At 51.9% G+C, this 21,128-nt stretch overlaps 3 protein-coding genes and 1 pseudogene across 8 annotated transcripts in view; 1 reads left to right on the top strand and 3 right to left on the bottom strand.

Annotated features, from left to right (window-relative positions):
* Positions 1-632: 632 nt before the first annotated feature.
* On the bottom strand, positions 633-7,251 carry GUCA1A (guanylate cyclase activator 1A). Its single transcript, XM_081517479.1, has 4 exons — positions 7,051-7,251; positions 1,580-1,729; positions 1,121-1,214; positions 633-805 (listed from the first exon to the last, which is right to left on the bottom strand). The coding sequence occupies exons 1-4, from the start codon at positions 7,249-7,251 to the stop codon at positions 633-635; spliced, it is 618 nt and encodes a 205-aa protein (XP_081373605.1).
* Positions 7,252-11,037: 3,786 nt separating this feature from the next.
* LOC145519213 (small nucleolar RNA U3) lies at positions 11,038-11,224 on the bottom strand (annotated as a pseudogene).
* Positions 11,225-14,068: 2,844 nt separating this feature from the next.
* On the bottom strand, positions 14,069-20,507 carry CIMIP3 (ciliary microtubule inner protein 3). Of its 3 annotated transcripts, XM_081518685.1 has the most exons (3): positions 20,390-20,469; positions 17,853-17,984; positions 14,069-14,587 (listed from the first exon to the last, which is right to left on the bottom strand). In XM_081518685.1, the coding sequence occupies exons 1-3, from the start codon at positions 20,396-20,398 to the stop codon at positions 14,258-14,260; spliced, it is 471 nt and encodes a 156-aa protein (XP_081374811.1). In that variant the 5' UTR covers positions 20,399-20,469; the 3' UTR covers positions 14,069-14,257. The 3 variants fall into 3 exon arrangements, with proteins under 3 accessions (XP_081374811.1, XP_081374812.1, XP_081374813.1); XM_081518686.1 differs by lacking the exon at positions 17,853-17,984 and having other exon boundaries at positions 20,390-20,507; XM_081518687.1 differs by lacking the exons at positions 17,853-17,984; positions 20,390-20,469 and adding an exon at positions 15,370-15,500.
* An 88-nt stretch (positions 20,508-20,595) lies between these two features.
* C8H6orf132 (chromosome 8 C6orf132 homolog) overlaps positions 20,596-21,128 on the top strand; it is a 45,295-nt gene continuing 44,762 nt past the window's right edge. For 2 of the 4 annotated variants that reach the window (XR_014061816.1, XM_081518596.1), the window contains exon 1: positions 20,596-20,678. The gene's annotated coding sequence lies outside the window, so the exon portion shown is untranslated. Of the gene's footprint in view, positions 20,736-21,128 lie in introns of all 4 variants that reach the window. The other 2 variants (XR_014061815.1, XM_081518597.1) reach the window with 1 other exon arrangement.

The raw sequence follows: 21,128 nt of genomic DNA, 5'->3' as shown, positions 1-21,128 counted from the left end.
GATTAAGGAGGACTGTCTACAGTATCATAACTTCTCTTGGGATATTGTTTGATAAGGATGCTGTAAGATCCTTGAGGATACAAACTATCCTCTTCTTTGCACGTGTAACATCTAGCATTAATATAAGTAGCTGTTTGAGAAATGCTTGTTGAAGGGGGAATGAATCAACACAGACCACTCTAGTAGGCTCCGGGATGCTGGGGGCAGGATGGGCATGTGACAGCACCCAGCTGAAGGCTGCAGCCACCAGATCTGCAGGGTCCCACTGGAGTCCTGGGAATGCTCACCTCTGCCTCAGAGCTTCCCTGTCTAAAAGAGCGTGGAACCAGAGAAGCTCAGTGGAAGAGCTGGTAAAAGCTGGGGGAGGTGCAGGAAGGGAGTAGGGAGGAGCCTGATGGATGCTGAAGGCTGCCATAGCAAGGAGCAGTCACCACCAGCTGAGTCACACAGTTCCAGAACGCCCCCCACCCCCGCCCAGCTCTGGACCCCTGCCCCTGTGCTGTCACTACGGACCCCTAAGAAGTGAGCTGAGCCTTTGAGTTCAGTAGACTCTATCTAGTATTAAAACAACAGTGAAACACCAGGCACCACCGTACACACCCTCCCCAGTACAGAAAGAGCAGGCAGTGAGCTCAGCCGTCGGCCTCCACGGCCTCAGTTTCCCTGCCGCTAGCCCCCTCCTCATCCTGCTCTCCATTCTGGAGCCTGCGCACAATGCGGGTAAGGTCCAGGCTTCGGGTCAGCGTGTCCAAGAGCATCTGGTCCTTCTGGACGCCCTCCATGAACTCCTCTAGGGAGAGTTCCCCTGGGGTAGAAAGAAAGCGCATCATGGGCAGGAAGCGTTCACGTCTGTGACCGGGGCCCAGAGCTGCTGTCTTGTAAGTGGGAGAGAAGCAAGGCTGGAGGAAGTGGCTGTGAATAGAGCCGGCCAAGGAGCCAGAGACCAAAGTCTGGTGCAGAGATCCCCAAAAGCCAGCTCTGTGGCCAGGGCAGAGGCAGGCGGAGGAGGTAGACAGCAGCGGCCCCTTTGTGCCTCCCTCTCCCCTCCTGCCCTCTCCCTTTACGAGCCTGGTGACACCCCCAGTGACCCCTCCCCTGGGGAGTCCCAGCGCGGCCTCACCATCGCCATTGACGTCAATCTTGGAGAACACTGTATCGGTGAACTCCTCGGCAGTCATGGTCGAGTCGCTGCAGGGGTTAATTGCTCGGATGGCCTGGGAGGGAAGAAGGAGAAGTGAGAGGACCCGTCCTAACTCGTCTCAGCTGTGGATGGGGCAGAGAGCTCGTCAAGCTCCCGACAGGACAGCCGGGGAGCGAGGGGAGTAGAGGTCAAGGTGGCCAGGAGCCTCAGACGGAGCTGGGGATGCGCTTCTACAGCTCTTGGTGCAGAAGAGGAAACTGAGGCCCAGGGGAACCTGGCCCAGGTCACGCAGCTGGTGAAGGCCCGAGCCGCCGCAAGGACCCTCAGTCTCAATCCCGTCCCCTTCCGAGCCCGCGGACCGACCCCAGCCGGCTGAAGACCCAGCCCAGGCTCTCAGCTCGGCCCCGCCCCTGCCCAGCCCGCGGCACCTGAAGTTACCCGGATGATAGTGAGCAGCTCGTCGCGGTCGATGCATCCGTTGCCGTCCACGTCGTAGAGCTTGAAGTACCAGCGCAGCTTCTGTTCCACCTTCCCCTTGAGGACCAGGCTCAGCGCCGCCACGTACTCCATGAAATCGATGTAGCCGTCCTAGGCGGGGGGCGTGGCCGCCTAAGCCCCTCTGTCTAGGCCTCGCCCCGGCCCCGCCCCCGGAGCCCCTAGGGGCCCAGGAGACGCTGAGCCCCGCCCCCTTGGCGCCCACCTGCTTTTGTCTCCAGGACGTCCTTCACAGTCCACCCTACCCACCCCAGGATGGTTTATCAAATCCGATAAACCAACCCCCCACTGGAGCGTAAATGGCTTATTGCTATCACTGCACAGGTACTTTGGTTCCAGCCGTCACTGTGATCCTCAAACTTCAGGCCTTTTCCAGTTTGATGGGTGAGGTTACAAGAAGTGTGTAGTTGAGACACAACCCCCTAGGAATAAGGATGTAATTTGAACGCGCTCTAACGCGCCTGGATAAGGGATAGAGGTAGAGTTGGAGGCATCGAGCGCCTTTCTCCTTCCCTTTATTCTTGGAAGCTTACTGAGCACCGACTAGGTGCTGTTATAGACTGAGGATTCAGGACTCAGTAAGTAAGATAGAAGCCCGTCCTGATGGGAGCTCAGCGTTGAGGACACAGGCTGGAATCCCACCTTCTCAAATATGTTGGATCTGGGAGGAAGGATTCAACATGACCCTTGATGGGTAGTAGTTATAATAGCTCCCACCTCCATGGAATTGATGTGGACTTAAATAAATGCAGGTATGTAAGGCACTCAACACTGCCTGGCACATAGTAAGCACTCAGTAAATGTCAGCTATTATTACTATTATTATTATTATTACGAAGGCTTCCCTGGTAGCTCAGATGGTAAAGAGTCTGCCTGCAAGGCAGGAGACCCAGGTTTGATCGCTAGGTCAGGAATATCCCCTGGAGAAGGAAATGGCAACCCACTTCAGTATTCCTGCCTGGATAATCTTATGAACAAAGGAGCCTGACGGGCTATACGCCATGGGGTCACAAAGAGTTGGACACGACTGAATGACTAACACACACATTATTACCATCACTATAAGGAAATCATGGTGCCATCGTGACATATGTTCAGGGACAGCACGTCTGGACGGGACATTATGGAATCACAGAACAGGAGTGCTCCCAGGCAAAAGCAGCAGAACGGCTTCCTGGGGGAGGCGGTGCCCTCATTGAGTCTTGGAGGGATTGGCCATGGGGGAAGGTGTACAAGACATTCCTGCAGGGTATTTCCCCAGGACTCCCCATATGTTCAGCAGCTGACTCTCTGCCTGGCCCTGCCAGCCCTACCAATAAGGTCAGGGAAGCAGGAAACAGGCCTACCTCTGCCCACCTTCTGCCCAAGCCAAGAGAAGCCGGGAAAGGGAAGCCTGTGTCTTGCAGAGAGGCTGAGTGCTGAAAGGAAAGGGATACTGGACTCAGAGCCCGTGAACCTGGAGTCCAGCCCCTATTGCTCCACTTATAACCCTCACCCTGGAACCAGGAAGTGACTGAGTGGCAGGTTTGGGGTCCGTATGAAGAACTCTTTAACAGACAGAATTGCCCACAGTGGAAGGGACAGCCTCATGCAGTAATGAACTCCCTGTCCCTGAAAGTGTGCAAGCAGAGGCTGGGGTACTGTTATTAGGGACGTGGCAGAGATGGGACAGGAAGGCCTCTAAGAGCTCCTGATCGTGCGCTGGCCTTAGGTGAGGCCTCAACCACTCTGAGCTCCGTGACAGAAGTCAAAATCATAGTGAATATTTTCAGGGTGTTTCCTCTCATGTTCAAGGGCTTTCCTACACATGGCTGTGCCACGGGGCATGCAGGATCTTAGTTCCCCTACCAGGGATCATATCCACAACCTTGTAGTGGAAGTGTGGAATCTTAACCACTGGACCAGCAGGGAAGTCCCTCAATCACTTCTTGACCAACCCTCCTCTCAGGGTCTTTGTCATGGTGGAGCCAGGGCCCCCTGCAGCCGTGTTCAGAGAAGCAAGAGGTTTGCTTTCTTACTACTATGGAGATTTCTCCCCAGGCAAGGGGATGCAGGGTAAGGACACTTTGCTTTTCGTTTTTTATCTTTCTGTATTGTTGGAAACTTTTACAATGAGCTGTCATTTCTTGGTAATTAAAATTTTTAATTTTATAATTTTTTGTAATAAAAAAAAATGGCCAGAATGGGGCAATGGAAAGGCATGTGCGTTTGTGCCAGAAAGACCTAAACCATGTCTTGGGAGAGATGTGGCCTTGGACAAGTCAGATAGCCTCAGGGTTTCATTTGCGTGTGCTTTTCAGGATTGTGGTCTGGGTTAGATCGGTAATGAGACTACAACAATACTAACTTGTTTTGCGTGCTTCAGGTGATGTGTGTTTCACTCACTTTACTCATTTAACCTCACAACCACCTCTGGGTATTTCTATCCCTATTTTCAGATGAAAAGCTGAAGGTGAGAGAGGTTAGGCCACACACTAGTGAATGACAAAGCTTTGCCTAGAAACTGAGTCTCCTTCAGAATTCCCCGGTTGTCCCATGGTTGGGACTCGGCACTTTCACTGCCGGGAGAGCGTGGGTTCAATCCCTAGTTGGGGAACTAAGATCCCACAAGCCTTGTGGCACAGCCAAAAAATAAATAAATAAATAAATATTAATAAACTGAGTCTAATTGCCACCCAGCACTCAGATACAGGGATAGGAGATTTACATTGATTTGTGTGCACCTGTGTGATTGCCAGGCACAGTCAAGCTCAGGCAAAACTCTGAAGTAAGCAAAGCATATGCGGGTTGCCCTGGTCACATTCCCTACTCATGGCCATAACCCCAAACCCTGCCCACCTGGTACAGTACCCTAGGATACGATTCTTTTCTAGCTCAAGGGCTGGCAAACTTTTTCTACAAAGGGCCAAATAGCACATATATCAGTTTTGATGATCTGTAAAAGAATGGGTGTGGTGTGTTTTAACAAAACTTCATTGACAAAAATAGGCCCACGGGCTATCGTTTGCACTCCCCAAAACTTCCAGTCTTCTGTATCAAAACTTGCTAGTCCTGGGTCCCATCTTGTAGCCAACCTGCTCCATTGCCTTTTGCTGGTGACAGTGGGTGGAAGTAGTGTCCAGAGTGTGATTTCTGTCTTCAGTGTACAAGACACTTCAAATATTACAAAGATGTTCTTCAGTTTAGCAAGTATAAATGTTAATTAATATATATTATATATAAGTAGTCCATAAAACTCATAATTCCTCATACAGTCATTCACTCAAGTGAAAATACTGATTGAGCTCCTACTGTGTTCTAGGCACTGTTCTAGGTGCAAAGGATACAGCAATGAAAAAGACGGACAGAAATCCCTGCCTTTGTGGAGACTGACAGGGAGATTGACCATAATCATAGCAGCTAAATGTTATTCAACGTCATCTTCTAATACGAAGATGAGACATGCTCTAGGGCAGCATCGAGGAAATGCCCAGGTGGGGACTAGCCCCATTTAAATAGGGCTGAAACCAGGACATCAGGGCAGGTACCAGTGGAAAGGAGACATTTGACTAGAGCCTTGCAGCTGGGGAGGGTGTGAGCTGAGCGGAACTCTGGAGCAAGAGTGCCTGGGGGAGCCCAGGCCCTAAGGCAGGGGTGTGAGTAGAATCAAAGAGGTCAGGTTTGGGACAATACAAGTGGTGCTTAAAAAAAAAAGTGAAAGTATTAGTTGCTCAGTTGTGTCCGACTGTTTGTGACCTCATGGACTGTAGCCTGCCTGGCTCCTCTGTCCATAGAATTCTCCAGGCAGAAATACTGGAGTGGGTTGCCATTCCCTTCTCCAGGCGATCTTTCTGACCCATGGATAGAAGCCGGGTCTCCAGCACTGCAGGCAAATTCTACTGTCTGAGTCACCAGTGGTGCTTACGTGTGACAGAAATTGAAGAGCTAGCATTTGAATGACTCAGTTAGCCAAATACAGGGTTGAGGGGTTGCCCCACCCCAGTGTCATAAGTGTCATCTTAGATCTGAGATTCAAAGGGTTATCTTGAGCCAAAGGGTTTCCTTAACAGGCAAGAAGCTGAGCTCTTTCAGTGCATTTGGGTATAATGAGTTGAGGCCCAATGATGGACTCTGACACCTTTTCAGGCAAGATCATTTCTTCTGGAGTATTTCAGAGGTCTAGCCTGAGGATGCCATCCCTTCTTGGTCTCTGTACCTTGGGCTCCAATACTCTGACCCTGCACCCCTTTTAGGAAAGCCCTCAGGCACCACAATGCTGCCCTTGAGTCTGAGACTCAAAGCCCATAAGCTGCTTTGGCCGCTTGATCCTAAACATTAGTGAGTTTTTAAATAGCCTCTGAGCCTCAGCTTTCCCTAGAAGCCCCACCTACAATGATGTTGGGACCCTCTCGGCAGCGAGGGAAGCTGGAAAAGCTCTGGGCAATGTTTCCAGCATGCAGTGGACACTTGGCAGCTTCCTGTCCTCACCTTGGAGGAGGCAGCAGCTGAGGTGTGGGCCAGCAGGGATGGGGAGATGGATGTGTGGATTTACGTTCTTCTATCACTACACCTTGACTGAATTGCTCCAAATAAATGGAAGGTTTGCTCAGAAATACCAAGAAACATCTTAACTAATGCTCCTGATGTCCGTGACAGTTGAAGGTGAATAAGCTGAAGCAGAGCGGGGAAGAAATGGGCTCCAAGGCCACCCAGCTGATGAAAACTAGGGACGGAAACTCACAGTGCCCCCTCTGTCTTCTCAGGACGCCCTCACCTGATGCGTCCAGGTGATCCCTTGGGGAGACATCTATAATTTGACCACTGCACAGACCTTCAGGTCCTCTTAGGATGAACTGAGGTCACTGGGGACTTGGGAGCTGGAGTAGCCTGGGTTTCTTGGTGACCTCGCCACCCTGACTGTCCCAGTTCTAGGGTCCACAGATCATCATGGGGTGGGTGACCCAAACAATGTGGACCTGCCCACCCCAGACCAGCAGGCCTGAAGCTCATCACCCTGCTCTCTACCCTCTGCCCCTCTGCCTTCTGCATCCTGGGAGCATCTAAGGGCCTGTGCAGAGGCACCATGTACAGCACCAAGCACTTAGTAGGTGCTCGACGACCATCTTGTAAGTGTTCACGCTTGTTCTGGGGTAAATTGCGCACGTGGAAGAGGCAGAGGAAACCAATGTTTAGCCTCCGAGTGCACTGACCGAAGTCTCTCTTCCCCGGGGATGAGGGCTGATTCATTTCTAAACCTCCAGTGCCTGATGCACAGTAGGTGCTCAATGGACGTTAGAAAACTGGAGTCACTGACATAGACACTCAGTCTCCTAGATAAACAGTCATTCCTCCAGCCGTCCTCACACCTGCCCCTCCCACCCCCACACTAGCCCCGGACCATCCCTACAGCGCTCCCCACCCAGAGCCCGGCTCACTTTGTTGAAGTCAAAGGTCTCAAACATCTGCTCCACGTACTGGCTGGCCCACGGGCTCAGATTCTTGAGGCCGAAGAACTGGCGGAACTCGTAGAGGGTGAGCTGGCCGGAGGGGCACTCTGTCATGAACTTCTTGTACCACTGGTGGCACTCGGTGCTGCTCAGCTCCTCCACCGACTTACCCTCCATAATGTTCCCCATCTCTCAGGCCTGCGGGAGGCTGATGCCCAAGGGGGACCGGTTCTTTTCACCGCTGCTCCCCACACCAGCGCGGCTGGGCTTCCTAACACTGGGCCCTCCTCGCTCACAAGCCTAAGTTCCCCAGATCTGAGCGACGAAGGGCCTGACGAATCCCAAAGTGCAGGGAAATGACTAGAGGAGGTAAGCAGAAGAGAAGAGGTCACGGGAGCAGTGCAAACTGACACCAGATCCAAGGGCTGCCGGAGAACTTGGGCTAAAAGTCCCCACTAAATCCTTGCAGCCAATGGAGACCCGCTCACTCTGAGAAGAGGAGTGAAAATAGAACAAAGCTTAGGGGACCAGAAGCCCAGGATTACAGTCTTGAGCTGGAGGTGAGAGGATTTTCTTACCCAATTTGCAATCTCCTGATCCCTTCTTATGGGGACAAAGTGGGTGGCCAGCCAGCAGCTGTTCCGATCCTGTCACCTCCACTCCCTTCTCCGGGTTTGAACAGGTGCTCAGTGTTTCTGGTTCCTGCCCTCGGACACGGAATTGAGGAACCTGTGAGGAAGATCTGGTTTCTCTTCCAGAGCTGGGCCAGCTGAGGGCCCCTGAGAGGACTGCTGTGTACAGTTACCCAGGCTGTGCACTGCACTTGGCTGTCATGACACAGGGGTTCCAATCACACCACGGACAGTTAACATGTGGGAGGGTCTGGGTGATGGCGGAGTTTATGGGCTCCCCAGATGAGATCAGAGAAGTCAGAGGGAAACCCCTTTTACATAAAACTGCACAAATACACATAGCCTCACACACACACACACACACACACACACACACACACACACTGGTCCTGTCTTGACCACACTTATGTTCCTGGAAGCTGCATCTTTCCCATCGTGGGAGGCTTGAATTCAGCCCTCCATCTCACTCTAAACCTGACATCATTACCACTCAGGGGCATAGGGGAGGGGACATTGATGCCTAGTGGCCTGGGGCATGTGTGTGTATGTGTATGTGTGTGAGAACAGGCACACAGGTGCATGAGTGTGCTGCTACGTGCTGGTCCTGGAAGCGTCCCTGGCTGAGAATAGAAGCCCATCTATGCAGCAACATCTTTCTCTGATCCCTAGTGGGATACTCTCTGGCCATAGACTATTATATATATATAATTTTTAAAATATTTATTTATTTGGCTGCACTGCCAGGTCTTAGTTGTGGCACGCATGATCTTTAGTTGTGTCATGAGAACTCTTGGTCGTGGCATGTGGGAAGCGTGGACTGTTAGCCACTAGACCACCAGAGAAGTCCCTGGCCAACATTCAAGTGCACTTAAGCCCTAGCTCTGTCCTGTCCCTTCCCTGCTTGCCTCCCTTATCTTCTACGTGAGAAGTCCCTGGCCAACATTCAAGTGCACTTAAGCCCTAGCTCTGTCCTGTCCCTTCCCTGCTTGCCTCCCTTATCTTCTACGTGGACCACCCTCTCTTCATTTAAATAAAAAAGTAAACTAGAGGCTTCCCTGACAGTCCAGTGGTGAAGACTTCACCTTCCAATAAAGGGGGTGCAGGTTAGATCTCTGGGTTTGATTCCTGATTGGAGATCTAAGATCCCACATGCCTCACAGGCAAAAAATCAAAACATCAAACAGAAGCGATATTGTAACAAATTCAATGAAGACTTTTAAAATGGTCCACATCAAAAACATTTAAAAAAAAAAAAAGCAAACTAGAACCCTCAGAGGCAGTTTGAGGATGGGGCACCAGGAAGACAGTAGCTCCTATACAATTTTGTGGGAAGAGTGTCAGGCTGTCATCCTAAGATCACTTCCTGAGAACCGGACAGAAGGAACTGGGCCTGGAGAGGTCAGCTCAGAGAGATGGCCCAGCTCAACAAAGAAGGGCAGTCACAGCCTTCCAGCCATCAGGGCTCAGTCCTGTGTATCCACGGGCTGTGAGCACTGGCTGGATGGAGTGAGGAGCCTGGAGTGATGGGATCTGTGCCCCTGAATATTGCTCAGCCCTAGAAGCCCTCTCTCAGGGGGACACCCCCTTCCAACAGCTCAGGCCACAGAGGAACCACCGGAAGCAGAACCCTGGGCACCTAGGGAGAGATTTCCCTCCTTGACCAACATGCTCCAGATGGAATGAGACAAATCTCCCTAAGAACAGAGGAGCCTCTGGGGGCTGTTTCTCTGGCCCTGTTCTATGGGCATCTGCCAGATATAACTGAAGGTGGAATGGGGTGGGGAGCTATGTGCTCTGGACCAGGTCTGTCTGCCTTCTCAGATCTGGTTTTCCCCCAGGGAGCAGTTTTCTTCCTTTCCATTATCCACTGGATGGTCTTCTTTCCAGTTCTACAGCTCTTTTTGCCCATTATCCTGAGAAAGTTCATCCAAAGGACCCGAGTTAGGAATGCCCCTTTAGAAGACCAGAGAGAGAGAAAGACTGAGACGAGAGTGATGTCAATACTGTTGTCCTTGTCGCTTGTGAACATGATACCTATGATGAGAAGGAAACCACCAAAATGTTAACAGGGTCATCTCTAAGTTATGAGATCACCAGTGATTTTTTAATCTTTGCTTTAAAAAAAAAAATCTGCCTCTCAAAAAATGGTTCCTGGGAATTCCCCAGCAGTTCAATGGTTAGAACTCAGTGTTTTCATTGCTGAGGGCCAAGGTTCAATTCCTGGTCGAGGAACTAAGATCCTGCCAGCCACGCTGCACAGTCAAAATAAATAAAAAATTTTAAAATAACAGTTCATAATGTACATATGTTGCTCACATAAACAGAAGATAACCAATTTTTGAAAAAGGAATCAAATGGGACTGTTTTACTTGTCTTTCACCTAAAACGATTGACTTAAGGTGCATGGAAGCGGAGCGGGACACTGGGATCTGCCTGCTTTGGTCAAGTTCTCCAGAGCATGGTTTTTTCCGGGGATGAGAGGGCAGAGAGGGCTTCTCCCTTTATTTTGCTTGACACCCAGGCTAGGATCCATGTCCTTGCAGAGTCCTCTCAGGCTTAGGGTTTGAAATGAAGAGGTCAAGGAGGAGGTGACAGCTCATCTTTCCATCTCTGTTTATATCCTCCTCACTCTTCATGTGTGAGCACAAAAGCCACCTCCTCTGTGAAGCCTTCTGAATCTCTGCAGAATTCACCTTCCCTGCCTCAGCACTCTGACATCTTGCTTATGTGTTAGGGGCACATGTAGTTTTCTACATTGCATAACAAATTACTCACAAAGTCGTCAGCTTCAAACTATGCACATTTATTATCTCACAGCTTCTGTGGACCAGGAGTCTACGCATGGCTCAACAGGGTCCTCTGCCCAGGATTTCACAAGGCTGGAATCAAGGTACCATCTGGGCTATGTTTTCATCTGAAAGCTTGACTGAGGAAGCATCCACTTCTACCTCATCCAGGTCTTTGGCAGAACTCATTTCCTGTGACTGTAGGACTGAAGCCGCGGGTTTCTGCTAGATATTGTCTGGAGGACACTCTCAGGTCCAAGAAGTTGCCCAAAGTTTCTAGAAGCTGCCCATGGTTCCTTATTACATAGACTCCTCAACATGGCTGCTTATTTTATCAAGTCAGCGAGGAGATCCTCTCTGTAATCTGCTAAAATGGAATCTTATATAGTGGAACCTCACCAAGGAAGTGACACCCATCACCTTTGCCATACTCTGTAGAGTAGAAGCAAGTCACAGGACTCACCCACACTCAGAGGGAGGGGACTGTACAAAGGCAGGAACAACAGGTGGAAATCATTACAGCTCACTTTATTATTATTATTTTTTTTGTAAACGAAACCACTCAGACGGCACTTTCTCCCTCTTACTCTCCCAAAAAGGGGAGAAGAGAAGAACGATCATCAACGGCCCGCGGCAGCTGCACAGGCAGCACCAAACGCCAACTTCACGCTCAGGATTACAGCTCACTTTAAAGTCTATGATAGTCACACTTCTACAATAACATAGACAAAACACTCATTTCTTTTTGGAATTATAAGCAGCTGGTTAGAGGATAGCTCTTCAGGGGCTCTGGCAGTCCTGCTCCCCATCCCTCCCTCAGAGACACAGATGCCAAGTCAGGGAGATGGGGCTCCATAGCGAGGCATCCAGGAAGAGATGAACACATGAGAGGAGGAAGAGACGGACCCATGAGAGGAGGAAGACATGAATACGTGAGAGGAGGAAGAGACGGACCCGCGAGAGGAGGAAGAGAAGGACCCGTGAGAGGAGGAAGACATGAATACGTGAGAGGAGGAAGAGACGGACCCGCAAGAGGAGGAAGAGAAGGACCCGTGAGAGGAGGAAGACATGAATACGTGAGAGGAGTACTGAGGGTCTGAGTGAACGGCTCATGCTGTGGCCGCTTGAGAGAGGACCGTGGCCTCCCCTGGCTGCTCTGTCTGCAGGACTCCTTCGCAGGACAGATGCCACAACCAGAGTGACAGGATCCACGGGGCTGAATGATGCCAAGGAGAGGGAGCGTGGTGGGCAAGGGTGTAGAGGTAGAAGCCATGCCCAGAAGGGATGGGAGAGGTGGCAATCCCAGTCCCGACTGACTCGCCCCAACGTGCCCGTATGCCCCCTGGCCACCTCCACAGAAACACAACAGAGCCCTGAGCACAGGTTCTGGGCCTCCAGAGACTGTCCCGCCCAGACCGACCTGGCACCTTGACTAGCTTCTGTCAAGGTGTCCTGGAAGCCTCGGTGGAGGCCGCTTTACCAAGGTGAACCTCTAGGGGGCGACCTTCTCCAGGAGCGAGGAAGAGGCGTCAGTTGAGCGTGTGCAGATACGGCCCTGTCCCCACTCCTCGAGGCTGTCGGGCCCGGGGGCTCAGGGATGGTTCTTGTTCATCTTTGTAGCCCAAGGACCCAGCATGCGCTAGGTGTTCACCCAGTGTCTGTGGGATGATTATTGGGAGGTACAGCTTCAGGTTGCGTGTAGACGGAAAACTTGCATTTATCCCTGCCTCTTTTGAATAACACGCTGAAATGGCAATTCATTTCTAAAAGCTGCAGATCCAGAGAGACCAAGAGGAAGAAGACAGCAGATGACAGGTTCTAATAAAAATTTTGGAGGAGAGAAACAGATGGACGAGTGGTGCCTTACCAGAGTGCGGAAAGTTGGAACCTGAGTGCGCTCAGAGAGCAGGAGAGGGGACTTCCCTGGTGGTCCAGTAGCTAAGACTCCCTGCTCCCAATGCAGGCGGCCTGGGTTCAATCCCTGGTCAGGGAACTGGATCCCACGGGCCATGACTAAGAGTTCGCATGCTGCCACTCAAGATCCCCAGTGCAGCAGCTGAGACCCGGTGCAACCAAATAAATACATTAAAAATAAATAAAATTTTAAATTCCCACCACAGGACTCTGGAAGCTCAGGAGGTGGGCACAAAAGGTGCCGTGGGGGCTGGGGTGCAGGACAGGTGGGACAGAAGTAGGGGTACTTGGGGGAGGTTTGTATCAGGAGCAACTAGTTCCCCAGAGGCCCTCCTCAAGGCAGCAGAACGGACATCTTAAGGTGTCATCTCTCTCCTCCTGGCTCTGGGGGAAGGTTATTCTGAGACTTGAACTGGACAAGCTCTAGCCTCAAGAGACAGCTCGAGAGGAGAGAAGGGCTGCCCTGGAAACCAGGAAGATACGGCAAAGTCTGCATATGAAAAGTGAGACCCCTGCCCAGCTCCTTCCCACACTGGCTCCATGAACAATGGCAACCAGGAAGGAGAGACTTGATACAGATGCCAAATGGCCTGCTTCCAGCCAAGGATCACCAGACATTCGAGGAAAGCCTCTAATTTGAAAGACAGCTTACTTCAAATATAATACATAGGAAAACCTGGATTCTTTGATGTTAGGTGATATTTAGGACACCCTCTCATCCTTTTTCTCTGCCTTGCTATCTTCTTTTCAGAGAAAGGTGTCCAGGGAAATCTGGCCAGGGCATTGGCTGCTTGTCTGGATCCCCAGCATCCTGTCTCTTCACCCCACACCAGCCCCTTTGTCTCCTGTGCCTTAGAAGTATGCACCACTGAATCCACCATTCTACCTGCAATAAGACGTGATTCCTAGAAATGAAACCAGTTGGAATCACTTAGTCATCTGCTGGTAAATATTTAACTACTGGCTCTCTGGAAAAAAAGAAATCCTGTTTTATAGATGTTTGTTGGTTTCCAGGGTGTAAATACTTCCACTGCGCTGGTTTCAAGCTACCAGAGTGAAGTCACTGTTGTGGAGTTGGGAGCTGTCCACTGCCAGCTCTCACAGGCCAGCTTGAACTGGCGCCAGCAGGCCATTGGATCCAGCCTTGGGCGGCAGTGACCAAGGACTCACTCTGGCTAGGAGTCAGACGCACTCTGCTTTTACTCTCCTTCTCCGTGAACCATGGCCCATGAGCCTAACTAATCTCAGCATCACTCTGCTGGACCAGAGGGGAGACTTGAGATGGGAAGTCCATCCCTCACCAAAAAACTACCAGTCAGAAGAGGAAGTTTTATGTAAAACTAGGAGCTAGAGAGGAGGCTCCCTGGAGATCAGGTTCACTTCCTGCAGGACATCTCCCTTCCCCAGGGGCTGCTCCAACCCCAGATCATGGTCGATTGATGTAGCTCTTTCTTGTTATTGGAGAGGTTGCCAAACCAGGACCACAGGCAGGGAATGGCCAGCATGGGCTTTGCTTGGGACTCAGGCTCTGCAGGGGAGTTGGGGTTACTCTTGGGGTGAGCTGATGAGAATCAGGTCCTTCCAAGTCTTCAGGCACCTCTGGCCATAACCCTGCTTACAGTACCCCCGTGGCCTCAGTTTACCCACCCACAGCCACCGATTCAGATGCCAGGAAAAGGAAGAAGAAACTTTAATTGCTGCTGAGAAGCGAGACCTCCCTTTGCCATTGTTGACAGTGGGCGGGGCACAGCTGTCCTAGCCCGGGCACTTTTTGCTCCTCTGGGAGGGAGCAGCCCTTCTCCTTGGGGACCCAGCATCGTGGGGGTGAGGGTGCAAGGTAGGGGGCTTCTGACTGGCACAGGCCTATGAGCGCCACAAGACCAGGTTGGCAGGAGGCACGTCGAAGCGCTTGCGGGTGTGGTCGGTGTCCCGGCGGTACAGGTAGCCACAGGTGGGCTTCTGCAAGGTGTAGAAGGGGTTCAGGGAGTTGGAGTACTGGGAGGTGTAGAAATTGAACCTGAGCTTGTCCGGGTTCTGCCCTCTGGGGTCCACCACCACCGGCACATAAGCTGCCGCCAGAGTCTGCTCACGGTCCTGCTTCCATGACAAGGACAGGGGACGGTGTGGAGCCTTCACCTTTTGGCCTGATGGCGTTTTTGGCCCATGACTGGGTACTGAGGATTTCTGTGAGTCCTGGGAGGAAAGAAAGAAGGGGAGAGCTGGGGACATTGCGAGGGCCAAGGGCAGGAGGGAGGGGGCAGGGGCACTGCTGAGAGGCCCACAGAGCTACCCCTGGAGCCCAGCTCTGCTGGGCCCGGAGCTAGACACTTGCAGGCAGGAGAAAGCCTTCAAGGTCTGCCCGCCCGACCTGCTTCTACAGACCTTGGTTTGCTTCTTGGAGACCTCGACCAGCTCAGAGGCTGGGAGCCAGGAGGTCATCTCCAACCCCACCCCTGCCCCTTCCCCCTGCATCTGGTCTGTCCATCAATGTCCCCCACATCCTTCTCTCCCTGGCCTCTGCCATCTGTCCATCAGGCTTCCATCCTCTCTCCTACAAGGTGACTCCAGCTTTCTACCAACTCTTCCTGTTTCTTTATTTCTTGCTTTCCCAGCCTGCCCTTCACACACTGAATTAGTCTCTCTATTGGGTTGGCCTCAAAGTCCATAACATCCTACAGAAAACCCTGAATGAACTTTTGGACCAACCCAATATATTAATGGCCAGAATGTATGGCTTGTCCTCAAAGCATCTTTTGCTGCCCAGAAAATAAAGGCTAAGTCCCCAGCCTGGAAGGACAGGGCTCCCCCAAACCCTGAGGTCCAGCCATCCAGTCTGCCTGTCACTTCCTGGTCACACCTGGTCCTTCCTCACTTTAGCTCAGGCTGTCCCCCAAGACTAGCCTTCCCTCCCTCCCACCCGTCAGGGATACTCTTTCCTGTTCAGCCCCTTAAGAGCAGCGCTCTCTCACGCTTACCCTTGACATAATAGCCTCCAAAATCCTATTCCTTCTCTTACTCCAGACCAAGGCATTGAGCGAACGCTCAATAACTAATGGTTCAACAGAACTGGATTCTAGTAAGGGGTTGCCTTCCAACCAGCCAGCCCCGTTCTAATTTAGAACACTTCTCATTGTTACAGACTGTGTCTCCCACCCAACAATGCCTGCCCTTCATAACCACTCTTGGGTGATTGGGTATGGAGGTCCACCCTCCTAGGAGGTCCCTGTTGCAGCCTTTATCTCATGGTACTGACATTTATTTGGTCCTCTGTTGCTACCCTCCTTGACCATCCTGTGACTGAATCATCTTCCTCACCTTTGAACCCCCATACCATCTCCCAGATCCTCGGTGCCCTCTCACTAGGAATCTTCATAGCTGTGATGGAACAACCCAAACGCTGAGATCCCTGAGTGTCAGGCAGCTCTGTTGCACTCCCCCAGGCTACAGCTCTCAAGGAGACCCATTCCTGACTGCAGAGGCCTCAGGGAACTGGGAGGGAACCCCTAGCTGTAGAGCTATTGGAAGTTGAACCCCTGCCATCTGACGAAACCCCCAGTACTCAAATCATAATGTATGTTCTGTTGTGTTTAATTTATAAACTATTTGCCCAAGTCACACTTGCCCAGGGCTTTTCTCCAAGGCAGTCTCTGCTCCCATAGGTTCCCACCTAGCAATATGTGACCCTCAGCCTTGCACTTCAAAATTCTCCCTTATCCTCCCACACCAGCAACTCTCATGGCACCTCCTCCAGGAAGCCTCAGATGCTGTGGCCTCTGCACCCATCTCACCATCCTCTGTGCCTTCAGGCCCTCCTCCTGGGATGTGGTTCTTCGCTGGGCTGGGACTAGGATGAGGCAAAGCTATGCATTTTCAGGAGGGGCTCATATTCAGACTCACGCAAGGGCATGGTGAGTGCTTCCTTTCAAATATTTTGCGCCTTAGGTCCCGTGCTTGCCTCATCTTAATCCCAAATAGTGGTCCTTCCGGGCTCTGGCTAATGTCCCAACAGCCTGTAAATGCTCTCAGAGGTCAGCACCACATCCTATTCACCTGTGTCCCCGGGGCTCAACCCAGTGCTGGCACACAGCCAAGCTGGAGAGAGGGCTGCACGAGCGGTCAGCAGCCTTCCCAGACCTGTCCAGGCTCAGCCTTGGGAGGCAGACTACAAACAGAGGGGCTCACACTGGAAATGGAGTATGAATAGTCATAATCCACAATCGTTTTTCACCACCACCCATGAGCACAGCACCAAACTTTCAGTGGATTTCCTCTGAGAATCCTCACATTAACCCTTTAAGGCAGGTATAATTATGAGCCCCGTTTATAATTGAGAAAACAGAAGTCAGCAGGATATTCCCAAGTTTAGGGTCATGTGACTGGTGAGGAGCTAGGCTGTGATGGGAACCCAGGCCTGGCTGACTCCAGGGGCCACACCCTGTACCCCACGATACATGCCGTGTCCACAGCACTGTGGGGATGGGGCCTGCCAATTCATTTTGGTCCTCATTTCATCATCTTGCTGACCCCTTGCTAGATGTGCTGAGAGGCAGGTGAGCAGCTAGGGCGACCCCTCCCCAGCCCCCAGGCTCACTGGTGAGAGAGGGTGGCCTGATGTCCTGGGTGTGGTGGGGACACCTTGGGGTTTTGAATGCTGGGTTTTGGTTCTGGGTCCTTGGACCTGGCACAGACAGGATGACACCCCAGGACTGTGAGGTTTATTCTATGAATTATCTCTCAGTGCAGCTGAGGATGTGACGCCAGTTGTTCTATCCACCTGTGTTCCTCTTATGCACCAGGCTCTGGGGTACAAGTAGCAGAGACACTACACATATGAACACAAATATGAAGCCCTGGGGAATAGTGCTTCTCGGTCTCAGCCCCATTGACACTTTGGGCTGGATACATCTTTGTTGTGGGGCTGTCCTGTGCATCAAAGTATGCTTAGCATCAGCCCTGGCCTCTGCCCACTAGCTGCCAGTAGCACCCCCCACCAATTGTGACAGCCGAGAACGTCTCTCGGTATTGCCAGTTCCTTCCAAGGGCGGTGAGAATCATCAGTGCTATAGAGTCCATGACAGTTTCCTTTTCAGTGTTGAGGCTGAGAGCCTGGAGTTGTAGAATTTTCCTTTCCTGGGCTACACAAGTGGCTCAGGTTTTCCGTGTTAAGCATGAATCCGAGGATGTGGGCTTCTGGTCCTCCTGACACAGCAGGGAGGCTCAGCCTGTGCCTGTGGAGACAGGGAACTGCAGAGGCCCCGCCCCCCACCAGCCCCTGCTCCCCAGCAGCTCTTGGCCACCTGGACCCTGCACCTCAGGCTCCGGAGCTGGTGTGAGAGGTGACAAGAGGCAGGTGCTTTCAGAATTGTTGTGGGGGGCTCTTCTTGCAAGGGGAAGGGCTTGCAACACTCTTTACTAATAGGATCGAGAATCTACCAACTGCCAGGGACTAAGCACTGACCTCTGTAAAAGCCCCAAAGAGCCATTGTGAAATGTTATTCCCATCTTTCTGGCTTCCCTGCTGGCTCAGATGATAAAGAATCCACCTGCAATGCAGGAGACGTGGGTTCAATTCCTGGGTTGGGAGGATCCCCTGGAGGAGGACATGGCAACCCATTCCGGTATTCTTGTCTGGAGAATCCCCATGGACAGAGGAGGCTCCTATCTTTCTAAGGCAGAAACTGAGGCTCGGAGGAATCTAAGCTTGGTCTAAGCGCACATGGTTAGTGAGTGGCGTGTAAGAACCTTGCAGAAGTTGCACAACTAGTGACCAGTTAGTGCAGGAACCAGGATTTGAATCCTCCTCTCCTGCTCCGCCCCAGCCCAGACCCTGAGTCTCCCGTCAGCTATGTCCCAGCTGCTGCTGCCGCTATACTCTGGACACTGCTTGGGCGACCCAGGACCCCCAGCACATCCAGGGATGAGGCTTGCACAGGAATTGGGGCAGAGGGACAGCCCCGGGAAGGAGCTAGGGAGGAGGAAGAGAGAAAGGAGGCGGTTGGGAAGAGGAGGAGGAAGCCAGGGAACCCCAGCCTTGTCCCGCCCCTTCCGGGGGCCCAGCCAGGTTCCAGGTGACTAAGCTCTGAGAGCTGAGAACACCCCATCCCATGCTCAGCCCAGCACCGCCAGCTCTGGAGGGAGGGTGGAGCCCGACTGCATATTTTCCAGGTTAACATCTGGTTTCATTTAACCGTCTCCTCCTCTCTCAGGTCCTCCCTGTCAAATGCGCAGTGTGTGTGCATTCAGAGAAGTGGCTCACACCTGGGGGTATTTCCTCCCCCACCCCATCCCCAGGGGACATGTGGCAATGCGGGGAGACATTTTCGGTGGTCACAACTGGGAGATGCTAGTGGTGTCCAGAGGCCAGGGATGCTGCCAAACATCCCACAGGACACCAGCCTCCCCCACCCCGCCCACGGCAAAGAACCATCAGCTCACAATGCTGAGGTGGAGAAAATGAGTTTAGAGGTGGAAGGAAGGCCCCCATCTCCCCTATCTGCTTTCTGCTGCCTTAAGCCTCCCACTCCTCCCATTCCACAGCGGGCAATGAAGTTTAAAGGGCAAGGAGAGGGTCCCACCAGCCCCTTCGCTCCCTGCTGAATCTCACTCCATTGTTTTCACTTGGGTTTTGAGTTAAGAGCCAAAAGAAGGAATCTGACGCCCTCCCTCCATGACCCCGACACTCGCAGGAAGACCCACCCAGGCTTTTTAGATGTATCATGTATACATTTGTCCCTTATACCTGGACAGAGAATGGGGAAGAGGGAGACTCCAGGGTGGCACTTTCTGAATAGGGCAAGAAGACCTCCTATGTGATGTGAGGTCCAATACTTCAGGCCCCTCCTCCGGCCCCCTGCCCATCTACTGGCCTAGCCTGTGCCAGACATGCCACCATTAGCACCTCCTTTTTTCATGGAAGGCCTTGTGCCCTCTCAAAATGCAAATAGCACTGGGTGAGGCAGCTGGTGAAGCCTCCCAGGGCACCTGATGCTGGAAATGTGCCCGGGCTTTGGAGTTTGAAGGTCTAAGCTCAGGACCTGACTCTGCCCTTACAGGTTGGGCATCCTCGCACAAGTCACTGAACCTCTTGAGCTTGACTTGTCTCATCTGCAAAATGGGGCTAATAAGGCTATCTACTGCACAGCTTGTGGTGGGGGTGCCATGAATCGTGGGAGCTGTAAAAGAAAGTGGTAATTATCATCAGCCCCGTCTAGAAGTTACTCGGAGGTGTCACACATGCTCCCCTGAAGCTTTATGAGCACTTATTTGCCTTCAGTGGGGGGACAGGGACTCTGAAGGGAGTCAGTGAGGAGGCCAAATGTGGGGGGGCTTGGCTTCCTCAGGAAGCCTCTACCACCCACTGGGTACCTGCTCTTCCAGTAATTTATTTATTTATTTATTTTTGGCCATACCACACAGCATGCGGAATCTTAGTCCCCCAGCCAGGGATCGAACTCGTGCTCCCTGCAGTGGAAGCTCAGAGTCCTAACCACCAGACCACCAGGGAAGTCTCGCTGGTAACTTGTAATACACTCTGCCTGTTCTCCCATCTACGAAGGATAACAGAGATTCTATCTCACAGGGTTACTATGAGTTAATGAGATACCCTTCTTAAGGCACCTGGATGTCTTTAGCCCTCAGTAAACATTGACCAGCAGTATTACTTATCACAAGTGTGTCTAGGAGGTGGGGCCATGCGAACTAATGGTCCAGGAAGCCTCTCAGGGAAGTGAAGGGGCAGAGACCAAAGGAGCTGAATGGTGGAATGGTGGTCACCTGCCCTTCCCCCACCGCACCCCCGACCCGAGGAGACCAGGACAGCTCCACGGCTGGGGAACAGTAGTCAGGCAGTGTCATTGGCACCTAAACCTTTGGTTAAGAGTCCCTCAGCTCCCAGCCGCATAGATGGGCTGGGCTGGAGCCTTCACACTCCTTCCTGCCAATCAAACTTCTTGCCACTTTGGGCTGCCCTGATTTCACACCATGATGTCATCCCACCTGGAACATCCTTGACCAGTGCCTTCCTTGGTGATGAGATGGAACTTCTGGTGGCCAAGGGCTCCAGAGGTATTCAGGGACTCTTGGGAGGGTACTGGGACACCAAGGTAGGGAGAACTTGTATGGAGCTAGGGGCATTGTGACACCTCTTTGACAACATAATTCCTTCTATCTTCCTGAGGAGATACAGGGGCAGGGCTGGGGACAGAAGTTTCAAGGTCTAGATGGTGTTTCCAACCTTAATACCTAGTCACTCTGCAATTCCTTCTTCCCATGGTGCCCAGGACTGGTGAGCTATGGGTAGTGGGGTGAGTGGAGAGTGGAGGAAATCATTCTGTTTATTCAGGTAACTTGGGGAGTCCTAATGTTCCCCCAGCCCCCCAAAAGGTCACAAGAAATCACTGGCATGGAAGAAATGTAACTGGCTAACTCTCTATTCTCTTTCTTCCTCTCTATCTGCCTTCTCAAGTATAGGAATGAAGGATGATGGATGAACGGATGGATGGATGGATAGATGGATGAATGTATAGCTGGATGGATGGATAGATGGATGGATGGACACATGAACTCATGGATAGACACATGGATGGACAGAGGAGTAGGAGAGCAAGAGAGGGAGGTGGATGGATGTGGGTAGGTGGATAGACAGTGGATGAGCAGACCCTATCGATTTGAGCCCTGGTCACCTTCTTAGTCTCATCTCTTGCTATCTTTTCCCTCACTCTGTGTAGCAGCTACT

The sequence above is a fragment of the Giraffa tippelskirchi genome, chromosome 8 (genome assembly GCF_054371585.1).
Source record: "Giraffa tippelskirchi isolate mGirTip1 chromosome 8, T2T-mGirTip1v1.2.pri, whole genome shotgun sequence".
NCBI lineage: Eukaryota > Metazoa > Chordata > Mammalia > Artiodactyla > Giraffidae > Giraffa > Giraffa tippelskirchi.
This window is presented reverse-complemented; position numbering and strand designations above follow the sequence as displayed.

Coding starts and splice junctions, on each gene's coding strand:
- GUCA1A (XM_081517479.1), bottom strand. CDS start 7,251: ATGGGGAACATTATGGAGGGTAAGTCGGTGGAGGAGCTGAGCAGCACC. Junction 1,730..7,050: donor AGACCTTTGACTTCAACAAA/GTGAGCCGGGCT, acceptor CCCCCCGCCTAG/GACGGCTACATCGATTTCAT. Junction 806..1,120: donor GATTGACGTCAATGGCGATG/GTGAGGCCGCGC, acceptor TTTCTACCCCAG/GGGAACTCTCCCTAGAGGAG.
- CIMIP3 (XM_081518685.1), bottom strand. Junction 14,588..17,852: donor TCTTTGGGGCTTTTACAGAG/GTCAGTGCTTAG, acceptor CTTTCCTCCCAG/GACTCACAGAAATCCTCAGT.